Source organism: Myotis myotis, unplaced genomic scaffold (genome assembly GCF_014108235.1).
Source record: "Myotis myotis isolate mMyoMyo1 unplaced genomic scaffold, mMyoMyo1.p scaffold_m19_p_4, whole genome shotgun sequence".
In the NCBI taxonomy this organism is placed as follows: domain Eukaryota; kingdom Metazoa; phylum Chordata; class Mammalia; order Chiroptera; family Vespertilionidae; genus Myotis; species Myotis myotis.
The window spans coordinates 46,083,006-46,095,987 of record NW_023416346.1 but is presented as its reverse complement, the minus strand read 5'-3'; the positions used below and the strand labels follow the sequence as shown (position 1 = coordinate 46,095,987).

The 12,982-nt window shown below is 43.5% G+C and overlaps 1 protein-coding gene across 1 annotated transcript in view; it reads left to right on the top strand.

Moving 5' to 3' along the window:
• HTR2C (5-hydroxytryptamine receptor 2C) overlaps positions 1 to 10,261 on the top strand; it is a 329,198-nt gene extending 318,937 nt beyond the window's left edge. The window contains exon 6 of the mRNA XM_036306109.1: positions 6,671 to 10,261. Within this exon, the coding sequence (XP_036162002.1) occupies positions 6,671 to 7,494 (824 nt within the window). The 3' untranslated portion in view covers positions 7,495 to 10,261. The remainder of the gene's footprint in view (positions 1 to 6,670) is intronic.
• The last annotated feature ends 2,721 nt before the right edge of the window (positions 10,262 to 12,982 follow it).

Below are 12,982 nucleotides of genomic sequence, written 5' to 3'. Positions count from 1 at the left end.
GGGAGTCTGTATAATGTTCTTTATTTCAGTCAGTGTATGCTTGATTTCTAGTTGGTCCTTTATCACAACATCGAGGGTCTCATTAGATTTCTTGAGGATCTCACTACATTTATCAGCGGTCTCACTAGTCTTCTTGAAGATCTCACTACATTTATCGGCAGTCTCACCAGTCTTTTCGAGGGCCTTATTAAGCTTATCGGCGGCTTCTAGACAGTTCTTTAAAGACCTTAAAAGTGTGGTTTTGAACTCTATATCCAGCAGTTTGCTTTCCTCCAATTCTGTGGTTTGCGTCCTGTTTCTTTGTCTCAGCATTTTTTATGCTTCGCTGTGTCGATAGAGTTCCTTTCTGTGCTAAGAGTCCCAATTACCTGAGGTAGACACTCTTGGTGCACAGCCTCGTGGGCTTTGTGTACAGTGTTGTTGTAATTAAGCCTTGATTTTTGTAGTTATCACTGTGAGGAATTGAGCTCCAGGCCAATTGGCTGTGAGAATCAGCTGTGTTTGCAGTGGGAGAACTTCTGTGCTGGAGACACCCCTCTGGGGCTAGACTTGCTTCAATGGGGCTTTGGTGCTCACTGAGTCTTCCCCCTGAGTGTGTCTTTTATGGTTCCACAGAGCTGCAAACTGGATGGTCCCACTCTGACCTCTGGGCTTCCTGGCTCCTGGATCTCTAGGGAGGTGCTAATCTAGACTTTGCCTAAGACTATCCAGCAAAAGTCTCCCTGCAGGGCTTGGGCGGGGCAGGTCCCACGGGATTAACAGGGCGGGGTTAGCAATTATGGCTGCTCTCAGTCTTGCCCTCAGAGGCTCTGCTTCTCAGTGTCCCAGTAATTGCTGCAAGCCCCACGGAGAGAAAGCTGCCCTAGGGTTCTGAGCGATGACAGACAGTCCCGCTTCTCCCGTATGAGTCTGGGTCCCTAGAGCCTCACCTGGAGCTGGAGCTCAGAGTCTGAGACTCCCTCCCAATTGAAAACAACAACCACGCCCTCAGCCGCCAGCCTGCTCAGCATGCACTCCGCACCTCAGTATTTCACTTCAGCACTGTGCCTCCTCTGAGTCTCGGTATGTTTTACTCTTTCCTCCTAGTTGTAGAACTTCCACTCAGCTAGCCTTCCTGTGGTTCTGGATGATGTCCGTTCTGTCTTTTAGTTGTATTTTTGAAGTGGTTGTTCGAGGCAGCAAACTTCAGTGTTTACCTATGACGCCATCTTGGTTTTCCCCCAATCAGTCTTGATCATGAAAGGCCGGTTGGTCAGCTGAATAGCATTCCTGCTGTGGGAGCTCACTGACCACAAGGGGACAGCTCCTGTGTTGAGTGTCTGCCCCCTGATGGTCAGTGAGCGTCATAGCGACAAGTCGACCAGTCATTTGGTTATTCAGCCACCTAGGCTTTTATGTATATACTAGAAGCCTGGTGCACAAAAATTTGTACACTGGGGCAGTGGGGTGGGGGTCCCTCAGCCCAGCCTGCCCCCTCTCACAGTCCAGGAGCCCTCAAGGGATGTCCTACTGACGGGCCTAAGCCGCAGTCTGGCCTCCCTCTGTGGGAGGCAACTGGGCCAATCAGGGGAAGGCGCCACCCTCATCACCCCTCTGCTGCTGCCACTGCTGTCCGCCGCAGCTTCCGGCCCTTGGCCCTTGCTTCTTAGTGCTGGCCCCACCCCCTGCCCACTGGTGGGTGGGGGGCTATCTGGGTCCAGGCAGGCTGGGGGAGGGGTTGTGGGAGATTGAGGCACAGCAGGTTGCACCCCGTCCAGCCTATGTGGAGGTGTGGCACCTGGACCAGGCCCGTGCCACTCCCTCTGTTGCTGCCTCTGCAGAAGGGGCAGCACTGGGACCGGGACCGTGCAGCCCCCTCTCCTGCTGCCTCTGCAGAAGGGGCCGCAGCACTGGATCAGCCCATGCTGCCACCTCTCCTGTGCCGCCACCTCTCCCGCACCGGCCCTTGCTCTTGCAGCTGCTGCAGCTTTGTCTGGAAGGAAGTCCAATCTATCTGGACTAATTAGCATATTACCATTTTATTAGCATAGACTAGAGGCCCGGTGCACAAAAATTTGTGCACTCGGGGGGGGGGGTGCCTCAGCCCGGCCTGTGCTCTCTCCCAGTCTGGGACCCCTGGGGAGATAACGACCTGCTGGCTTAGGCCTGCTCCCGGGTGGCAGAGGGCAGGCCCAATCCCTAGGTGCAGCCCCTGGTCGGGCTCAGAGCAGGGCCTATTGGGGAGTAGGGGCGCTGCCCCCTGTCATGCATAGAGCGGGGCAGATTGGGAGGTTGCGATGCCACCCTCAGTCACACTCAGGGTAGGGCCGATTGGGGGGTTGGGGCACCGCCCCCTGTCACACTCAAGGCAGGGTCGATGGGGAGGTTGCGGCACCACCTCCTGTCACGCACAGACAGGGCCCATCAGGGGGGTTGGGGAGCTCCCTCCTGTCACGCACAGAGCACGGCTGATCAAGGGGTTGAGGAGCTCTCCCCTGTCACTCACAGAGTAGGGTCGATAGGAGAGTTGGGGCACTGCCCCTTGTCACACACAGAGCAGGGCGGATCAGGGGGTTGGGGCACCGCCACTGTAACACTCAGGGCAGGGCCAATGGGGAGGTTATGGCTCTACCCCATCACACACAGCAGGGCCCATCGGGGTGGGGGGGTTGGGGCGCTATACCCTATCACATACAGAACCGCAGGGGAATCAGGGGGTTGGGGAGCTCTCCCCTATCAGGCACAGAGCAGGGCTGATCAGAGGGTTGGGGCGCATTCCCCTGTCATGAACAGAGCAGGGCGGATAGGGAGGTTGTGGCCCCACCCCCTGTCACACACAGAGCTTCAGGGCGATCAGGGGGTTTGGGCGCTACCCCCTGTCACGCTGATCCCAGTGCTGGGAGGCATATTACCCTTTTACTATATAGGATAGGGGCCTGGTTCACGGGTGGGTGCCGGCTGGTTTGCCCTGAAGGGTGTCCTGGATCAGGGTGGGGGTCCCCACTGGGGTGCCTGGCCAGCCTGGATGAGGGGGTGATGGCTGTTTGCAGCTGGTCACACACCCTTCGGGGGGGGGGGTCCCCAATGGGGTGCCTGGCCAGTCTAGGTGAGGGGCTGAGGCCTGTTTTCAGCCTGGCGGGTGACTGAAGCTCCCAACCACTTCTTTTTTTCTTTTTTTTTTTTTTTTTTTTTTTATTCTGAGCCAGCTTTAGCTCTGGCTCCAGCTCTGAGGCCTCTGCTGCTGAAAGCAGGTATCTGGTTTGTTTGGGTTCTATAATCGAAACAGTTTCAACTCCAGCTCTGAGATCCCAGCTCACTGAAAGCACGTTTCTGGGGTTTTGTTTAGCTTCTATATTTGTAACAATGTTTCAAACTGAAAGCTCAGAGGCCGGCAAGGCAGGCAGGGAACGTTGGATTCCTCCGTCACTGAAGCAAGCAAGCCTCATGTTAGTTTCAAGCTGCCTGGCTTCCGGCCGCCATCTTGGCTGGCAGTTAATTTGCATATCGCCCTGATTAGCCAATTGGAAGGGTAGCAGATGTACGGCTAATTACCATGTTTCTCTTTTATTAGATAGGATTGATGTTATTATTGATAGGTGCTTATTTATTGCACTTTTACTTCTTTATGCATATGTTTCTCTCTCTCACTATTTCTTCTACACATTACAGCAGTCACTTTAAAATTTCTTGCAGTGCTGGTTTAGTGGTGATAAACTCCTTTATCTTTTTTTTTTTTTCTGGGAAGCTCTTTATTTCACCATCTGTTTTGAATGATAGTCTTGCTGGATATAGTCGTCTTGGTTTCAAATCCTTGCTTTTCATTACCTTGAATATTTCATGCCATTCCCTCTGGCCTGCAGAGTTTCTGATGAGGAATCAGCTGACAGCTTTATTAGAGCTTCTTTGTAGGTAACAAAGTGCTTTTCTCTTGCTACCTTTGAGATTCTCTCTTTGCCTTTAATTTTTGTCATTTTAATTATGATATGTCTGGGTGTGGGCCTGTTTGTGTTCTTCTTGCTTGGGACTCTCTGAGCCTCCTGAACTTGTGTGACTTTTCTCTTTACCAGGTTAGGGCAGTTTTCTGCCATTATTTCTTCAAATACATTCTCTATCCTTTGCTCACTTTCTTCTCCTTCTGGCACCCCAATTATGCAAATATTGTTACATTTCATGTTGTTCCACTGCTCCCTTAAGCTGTCCTCCTGTTTTTTAATTTTTTTTTTCTTTTCTCTGATTGAGTGATTTTTTCTACCCTGTCTTTTAATTCACTTATCTGATCCTTGGCTTCCCATAATCTGCTGTGTATTCCTTCCACTGTGTTCTTTATTAGTGCTATGTCATTCTTTATTCCTGACTGGTCTTTTTTCATAATTACTACATCTTTTCTCACACTGTTGAGTATTCTTGCCATCATTATTCTGAACTCTATATCAGATAAATTTCTTATCTCCATTTCATTTTGCTCTTCTTCTGGAGCATTCTCTTGTTCTTTCATTTGGGGATTTCTGGTTTTTTGTCTCCCCATTTTGGATGCCTGTTTGGGTTTGTGTCAATGTATTAGGTACATCTGCTATGACTCTCAATCTCTAGTGCAGGACAGTGTCAGATGCTGTTTCTGACTGGCCCCGAGTACCCTGTTTGGGGCTATCAGCAATTCACAGTTTGTGGCTCCCTCTGCTGGGGCTGAGTGCCTTTTCTACCAGCTTCTTTTTGATGGGCTTGTACTTTCTAGAGATTCCCTCATATTTATGGCTTTTGGACCCAAATGTTCTAATGACATAAGATGGCAGCATTCTTGCCTGTCTTTTTATAACTCAGGAAATATAAGCAGTGTTGTTTGTTGTATTCTGTATTTCCAAAAGCTGTTGAAATTTGTCCAAATATTTCAGCAAACTTAGTGAAAATTACCTTCTGATACTTGCCACTCTTCCCATCCAGGCTTCAGAGGTCTCTGTACCAGGATCCTGCACTGTATTACCTCAAAATGCATTCTTTTTGGGTATGCCCTAGTTTTGATAGCCTTTCTTACTTTCTTGAATGGCATGTGTAGGTTCAGAGTTGTAAGGATGTACCAAATACCCCAAGGAGTCTTGTCATATCTATTGCTGCTTCTTACACCACCACTTGTTCTCTCTCTCTCTCCCTCTCTCTCTCTCTATCTTTCTCTCTCTTTTTTAGAAAAAGGCTAGTCATTTTAGAATTTCAGTGTCTGAGGAAAAAGGCTTAAATATAACTCTCCAAACACTCTCTTCTTCTGGTCTTCCCCGAGATTAAATAATAATCAACATCATGAGTGAACTCTCAAAAAAAAAATGACCACTTTTTCCCTTTTGATCATCCAGTAACTTTATACCTGAGGAAGGATATTAAGACAAACTGTAGGGACTTTCAGTTTCAAATTTGTCACAGTTCCCTGCATGTTCTCTAAAGCCAGCAATGATCTCTGAAAGTGCACTTCTATCTCTTCTCACTGTTCATGGTATTGATGTCCACCAGCCCAGGATTCCTAATAATAACCTGATAGAATCCTGAAAATGCAATCAGAATTTTCCCAGCTTTCAAGTTTCTGTGGACATAAGGGAGAATAAATTAACATTAAGATTTGACTTTTCTTGAAAGTTATTCCAACTTATTGATGCAGGACATCTTCAATATTTTCCATAGTGATTTCTGAAAATTTTCATCTTCCTTACTAATGCTTATGCACATAATCACATCCTGCTCCCACCTCCTTATTGATATTTTCTGCCTGTGAGCATATTATTAATGGAGATGCTTACCTAGAGTACTAACTCAGTATTCTTAAAAATAAAACTGCTCAAAATTTTACACAGAAATTAGAGGACTGCATTTTTTCCAACTCTGTATTTCACTCTGTCTCTGAAACTTGAAACAATGTTGCTTATGACCAGACTCTCACTGAAACTCTTGCTAAAAAGAGAGTCCTTTCAGTTTCTGCTTATATAGCGTTTCTGCATAGTGGTCACATCTAGTTTCTGTAGCACATTTGGGAGTCATACCATCCTCTCCACCTCCAATAACTCCAGAGTTCCCAGGCCATATCTCCAAAGGACTTACACATAAACTTTCCTCTTGTTGACCCCTTTCCTCAGGAAAGGTGGGAATGGAAATGTATGTTGTCAGCTAAGAGCTCATCTCAAAATCAGGCCAACCAAACTTGGTGTGCTATTGTTTCTCTTATAGGTTATATACTCATCATTTGTATTGCATTTGGAAGATGATATGCTAAAACAGAATGATTGAATTTTTTAATGTCATTGAGTACAGATGTAAATGTATTCATTCATTCATTCAAGAAATATTTGTTGAGTATTTTTTATGAGCCAGGACAGTTTTAGGAACTGGAAATAAAACAAACAGACACAATCCAGTCTTACAAAAACAGTATCTATAATAGTTAATCTCAATAATGATAATTCCATACCTTCTATAAGTATTTAGGGAGAAAGCATTCCTAACATAAAAAATAACTTTTTTTTTCTCACACTGCTACTCTTTTGTGTGACTACCAATTTATGCTGTGAATAGCTTTCAACAAATGTCAACTCTAGCTTTTCTTCAGCAAAATGCAATTGAATATATGCCATTGCACAAATCTGTTCAGTCCTTCAATGTGCTATAACAATGTCCTACTATTTTTTATTTTTTATTTTTTATTTTTTCCCCTCAGGTGTGTCAGTACCGATTCCAGTGCTTGGACTGAGGGATGAAAGCAAGGTGTTTGCTCGCAATACCACCTGTGCGCTGACTGACCCGAATTTCGTTCTTATTGGGTCCTTCGTAGCGTTCTTCATACCACTGACGATTATGGTGTTCACCTACTTGCTGACGATTTATGTTCTTCGAAGACAAGCTCTGATGTTACTGCGCGGCCACACCGAGGAACTGCCCAAGATCAGCCTGGATTTCTTGAAGTGCTGCAAGAAGAATGCCACCGAGGAAGACAACGCTGCTAACCCTAATCAAGACGTCAGACCTCGCCTAAGAAAGAAAGAAAAACGTCCCAGGGGCACCATGCAAGCTATTAACAATGAACGGAAAGCATCGAAAGTCCTTGGCATTGTTTTCTTTGTGTTTCTGGTCATGTGGTGCCCGTTTTTTATTACTAATATTCTGTCGGTTCTTTGTGAGAAGGCCTGTAATCAACAGCTCATGGAAAAGCTTCTGAATGTGTTTGTTTGGATCGGCTATGTTTGTTCAGGAATCAATCCTCTGGTGTACACTCTTTTCAACAAAGTTTACCGACGGGCTTTCGCCAACTATCTGCGCTGCAATTATAAGCCAGAAAAAAAGCCTCCGGTCAGGCAAATTCAGCGAATTGCTGCTACTGCTTTGTCTGGGAGGGAGCTCAATGTTAACATTTACCGGCCTACCAACGAACGCGTGATAAAGAAAGCTGATGACAATGAACCAGGGATAGAGATGCAAGTTGAGAATTTGGAGCTCCCAGAAAACCCCTCCAATGTGGTTAGTGAAAGGATCAGTAGTGTGTAAGAAAGCGCAACACAGTCTTTTCCTACAGTAATGCTGGTAATGTAGGAAAATATTCTTCTATGATCTCCCGCTGGTTCTAACTAATGTAAATACTGCTGTCTGAAAAAAAAAGTGTTTTTTATATATAGCTTTGCAATCCTGTATTTTGCAATCATGTGTACAATAGTGAGATTTAGGGTTCTATATTTACTGTTTATAATAGATGGAGAATAACTTATTTTGATTCTTTGATGCATAAAATGTTGATTGTTTTCTTTCCCTTCCTTCCTTCCTTCCTCCCTGCCTCCTTCTCTCTCTCTCTCTCTCTCTCTCTCTCTCTCTCTCTCTCTCTCTTCTCTCCTCTCTCTCTCTCTCTCTCTCTCTCTCTCCTCCTTTTGTGAATAAGGAAATGTTCATCTCAGGTGGCATTTGCAGGAGACCAGAATGATGCATATGACAGTGGTTGTATTTCAGCCACACCAAAATTAAAAATTCGGTGGAATCTTTTTCCAGGTTAACAGTAAATATATACTTTAAATACTTGCTGTGCTGTGCTCATCCATCTACACACATAAACACAGTAAGATAGGTTCTGCCTTCCTATACTCTGTCATATCGTTAGTGAGGCAAAGGTAGAACGTAGCCTTTTTGTCACATATGGGGCAAAATTTGACATTGTCAGAGTGTTGTGTTGATATTGTACTGCAATGTCTGTCCCCAAACATAGTGGTATTTTAACATAAGCAGCTGGTTAACCGGGACTACAGAAGTGGAAGGATAATACGAGATACATCCACGAATAGCTTTTCACTTCTTAAGGACAATGTTCAAATTCTGATTATAATAACAAACAAATTGAAATCAATGTTTTCATTCTGGTCCTTAGTAAATACCTAATTACGTAACAAAACTGGGAAATGAGGTCCCAGGTTTATTTCCCAATCCAGAATTCAACATCAATTGGATTTTGATCTCAGGATCCTGGAAATTCGTGTGCTACACACAAAGTGAAATTAGCATTTTGAGCCTTATTAAAATATTTTTTTAATTATGGTACCTCTGTCTATAGGGCCCAATTTTGTAGTCCGTTTTTGAGTAAAACTTGCGTTGGAAGCATAGATGATCAAAACCTTGGGAGCTTTACTTGATTAAGGACTACAGAATGAGGCCCTTAGAATGTGAAAAAAGTAATTAAAAAGAAGCTTTTACTGAACTCTAGGAGTAAGAGAAATACAGAGTTTCCATTTGGATTTTAAACAAAATTTATCTCATTTTCAGATCCTTCCAAACTCTAGTGCAGGAAAAGGCTGCAGCTAATTTGTGAAAGTGGCAAGCTCTTCATTGTACTGCAATTATGTACCAGAAGTTTAAACCTCTGCAGCTAATTTGTGAAAGTGGCAAGCTCTTCTTTGTACTGCAGTTATGTACCAGAAGTCTAAACCTTTGTTCAAATATAGTGTTGTGTTACAATCAGTGTTGGCCATCGTTTCATTCGTGGGCCTGCTGCTCTCTAAGAATTCAGTACCCCTTTACTAGCTTGTAAACCATGAAAGGTTTTCAGGCATTGCTACAGTCAGACCATTAAATCTATGCTGTGTGCAGAATATACAATGTGTCCAGTAACTGTATTTCCATGTGTGTCCATCTCACACAACTGTGGAACAATTTCTGAAGAATTCATGATGCTATTTCTTATACCTGACAGTTACTTACCTTAAGGTGTGCCTCTCAGTATCCTGAAATTGGTGAAGGCAGAATCTGAATTTCTAAGACCCCTGATCTGTGTCCTCAACACACAGCATAGAAAAATCCAACAGTCTGCCACAGGGGCAGTGGGAGAGCTGCTGTACTTGAGGAAACTCATACAGTCTCTACTTGATTCACAATACTGCCAAATGTCAGTCAATTCCTTGAGCATGCCCAAATCTAACCTGGAAGTAAAGCCTACCTGCCTGTTAGCTCTGTCGAACTGCATGTTAAAACAATTATATGAAATTGAATGAGATGATCTAATTCTTACTGAAATTAAATGTCTGAAGAAACAGCATGCATCGCACATGAGTTGTGCACATACAGAGGGTGTCCTGCATGTATGCCATGTATGTTGCATGAATCCATCAATTTGTATTAATGTAGGGCAGAGTAGGTGATATCAAAGGACTGAGGAAAACCTGTCAGCAGTCCTTATAAAGACCACACATTCAGATCTGAAGTATTTTGAGTATTGGAGAAAATTGGAAACATCTGATTTCTTAACTATCAGGGCAAGCTCATAGCACATGTTTTACACAGAAATAAAATATAAACCACAATGTTCAAAAGCACTGGCAATAAGTGGAATGATAATAGCTTATAGCACATTTGTTAATAATTCTTATGTCATCAAGTAGTAGTACTTAATAGTACCCAACACAGCAATTATTCTCAAATTGTGTGCTATTCGTAAGTTCTGTGCAGTTTGGTATGAAACAAATATACTTATTTGGATATAAATCTTACAGTTCAAGGTTAAATCTACAAACTTTTATAAGTGTTTTAAAAAGTCCATGTGATAACTGTGAACGTGGTGAATTTACTGTCAAACAAATCATTTTGATGAACTATTATATATGTATATCTGTTAAGAAACATGCAACAGACTGCCTTTATTATTTCCTGTGAAACTTCTCCATCATATGGTACTTGTTGTGAGTGGTGGCAAAGTGTTGTTTTATTCTTGGTTCCTGCATTTCCCTGCTCCAGGTGTTTGTGATACTTCCCATTAATTTATTAAATTTATTAAACGTTGGCTGGTGTGTCATGTGTCTTTATTCCACCTACATCATTTGAGGGGGAAAATATATCACTTCGCTTCATTTTCTTTTAAAAGAAGTTGACACAGCCAGAAAATGCTGCTCTTCTGATTAATTCTGCATGTACTCAAAGACTACACCACCGGAGGAAAGACAATTAAGATGTGTAAACCACAAAAACAATATTAAAACAACATCACTGATTATTCATGAGCAGAATAACTGAACTACCAAATTATCCTACCTTCCTTCACCTGAGCAGGGACCTGGGTGGCACACGTGCTCTCCTTGTTATAAGTGTCATTGCTACCTTATTCCCACCAGACTCTAAGCTCCTCGAGAACAGGAAGGACCATGTCTATCTTATGGATGGTTTTATCCCCAATAGTTAGTGCTCACTATACATTCAACAGATATAGATTGAGCATCGGTACCTGTGGGCCCTGTATTATCTTTTAGTGTTGCCCAAATGGGCCTTACAATTCCCTGCTCTTCAGTCATGCACTGTAGCACAATCACCTTAACTTACCTCCATCCCAAATGGCTTTGGATATCTCTGCAATCTTTAGGGTAACCATACTAAGCTGCTCGGTTCCTTCACACCCGGAGCCAGGGATGACAAAATACACATATACCTTCTTGATGCTGGGGGTGCCTAGGTGATATTAGTGTGACTTCAGTTCTCTGAGAAGAAAGCAGGAGAGCCTTATTCCTTTGCCACTATGACTAGGTTGAATCCTAGGAGTAGGTGAAGAAATAAAGGTTGAACTGACACTTGAAACAATAGGTCACTGCTGCCCATGGTCAGAAATATCTTATACTTTTGAAGCTAGGGGCTACTCTCCCCTGACAGCGAAGCAATGGGAAGATGGCGAAATTTCTGAAGGTAAAGAATTGGAGTGGTTACTACTATTGGAAAGGAAAGTGGGCAAGGGAAGGCTGAAGTGCCTCATTCCACAGCCTTGGAACTTCTTCGTAGTTTGAAGACAGAAAGATGCTTCCTGTTATCAAGTGACAGTTTCTACCAACTGCAGAAACACACAGTTCCTCAGCTCACGCTTAGGCCAATGCAATCTGCAAGGTTGAGGCTCATTTCTCTCTGTACATCCTCCCTAAGCACGTGTTAACATATTACCCACAGAGTCAAATATATTAGAAAGAGATATTTGTATAGGCCGGTGGTTCTCAACCTGTGGGTCGCGACCCCTTTGGCGGTCGAATGACCCTTTCACAGGGGTCGCCTAAGACCATCCTGCATATCAGATATTTACATTACGATTCATAACAGTAGCAACATTACAGTTATGAAGTAGCAACGAAAATAATTTTACGGTTGGGTCACAACATGAGGAATTGTATTTAAAGGGCCAGAAGGTTGAGAACCACTGGTATAGGCAATGCCAACAAAAGTAGGTGGCATCATAGTGGTTCTCAACCAATATGTGACCTATAGCATACCTATAAACAAATGGTTCTAAGAGATAGGTTGGGTTCCCAAGAATGTAAACTCTGAGATGGAGATAAGTGTGCAGGATGTTTATTGGGAAGTGACCTTGGGATCCTTATCTACTGGGAAAGGGCAGGAAGTGGGACTGGGCAGAGGGGAGGCGTTGGACCGTGACGCAGTTACAATAAGGGCTTATTCAATCTGTACCGGAGAAATATACCATTTCACTTCATTTTCTTTGAAACTTAAGTTGAATTTTGTAATAGAAATTCACAAAGGCAAACACAACCAGAAAGTATCACCCTTCATGACTAATTCTGCTTGTACTCGAAGACTACAATGCCAGGGGAAAGACAACGAAGAGGTGTGAACAACAAAACACTTAGCTGACTCCCAGGAACTTAGAATCTAGGATATAATGGTATAATGAGCATCAGTATCTTTGGGCCTTGTATTATCTTTTAATGTTGCCAAATTCAGAGTCATCCCAAGTTCAAGTGGGGCGACCAGACCTCTATACCTCCAATGGCCCCAAGAGAGATGTATGACCTTATGCTGGTTCACGCTCTTCCAAAGATGCAGCTCCCAATCGGGGCTGATTGTGGAAAGCTGTCGGTCCACAGTCAGCCCATCAGAGAACCAAGCCCTTCAGCCCTGAAGGTCGGATCTTGGCAGGACAGTATAGCATCTGTAACAAATAGTATGTTTATTGGGTAGGAGATAGTCACCACCTGGTCTACCACCTGCATAAATAACATGAAACAACCTGGCTGGCTGTCACTTAAGCCAAAATCAAGAGAAAGGAAGGAGAAGGAAAAGACATGTTTTTATATATAGTCTGTCTTCTTATTAAAGGTATTCTCAATCAACAGCTTGCTAGGACTCTTAGATTTCTGAATCCATCAGGATAGCTTAGGCTAAGCTGTAATAAAAACCAATCCCAAAGTCTCAGTGCCTTAACAAAAACAAATGCTCATTTTGTTGTCAGCAAACCTGTGCTCACCATAATTACTCTGGGAAAAATGGTGATAGAGGCCTCATCCTCACATGTGCTTACACGTAGCAAAGGGAAGTGCACTTAGTGAACGTATTTCTCCCACTACATTTAATTTCCCCCACTACTGCTAATTTTTAATTTAATTCTAAATATATCCATATCCTCACACCTTTCCTATAGCATTATTTATATACTTAACTATATCCTTAAAACTATCTCTATATCTAATCCAATCCCTGCACTTAACTTTATAATTAATTCTAACCCTAACTC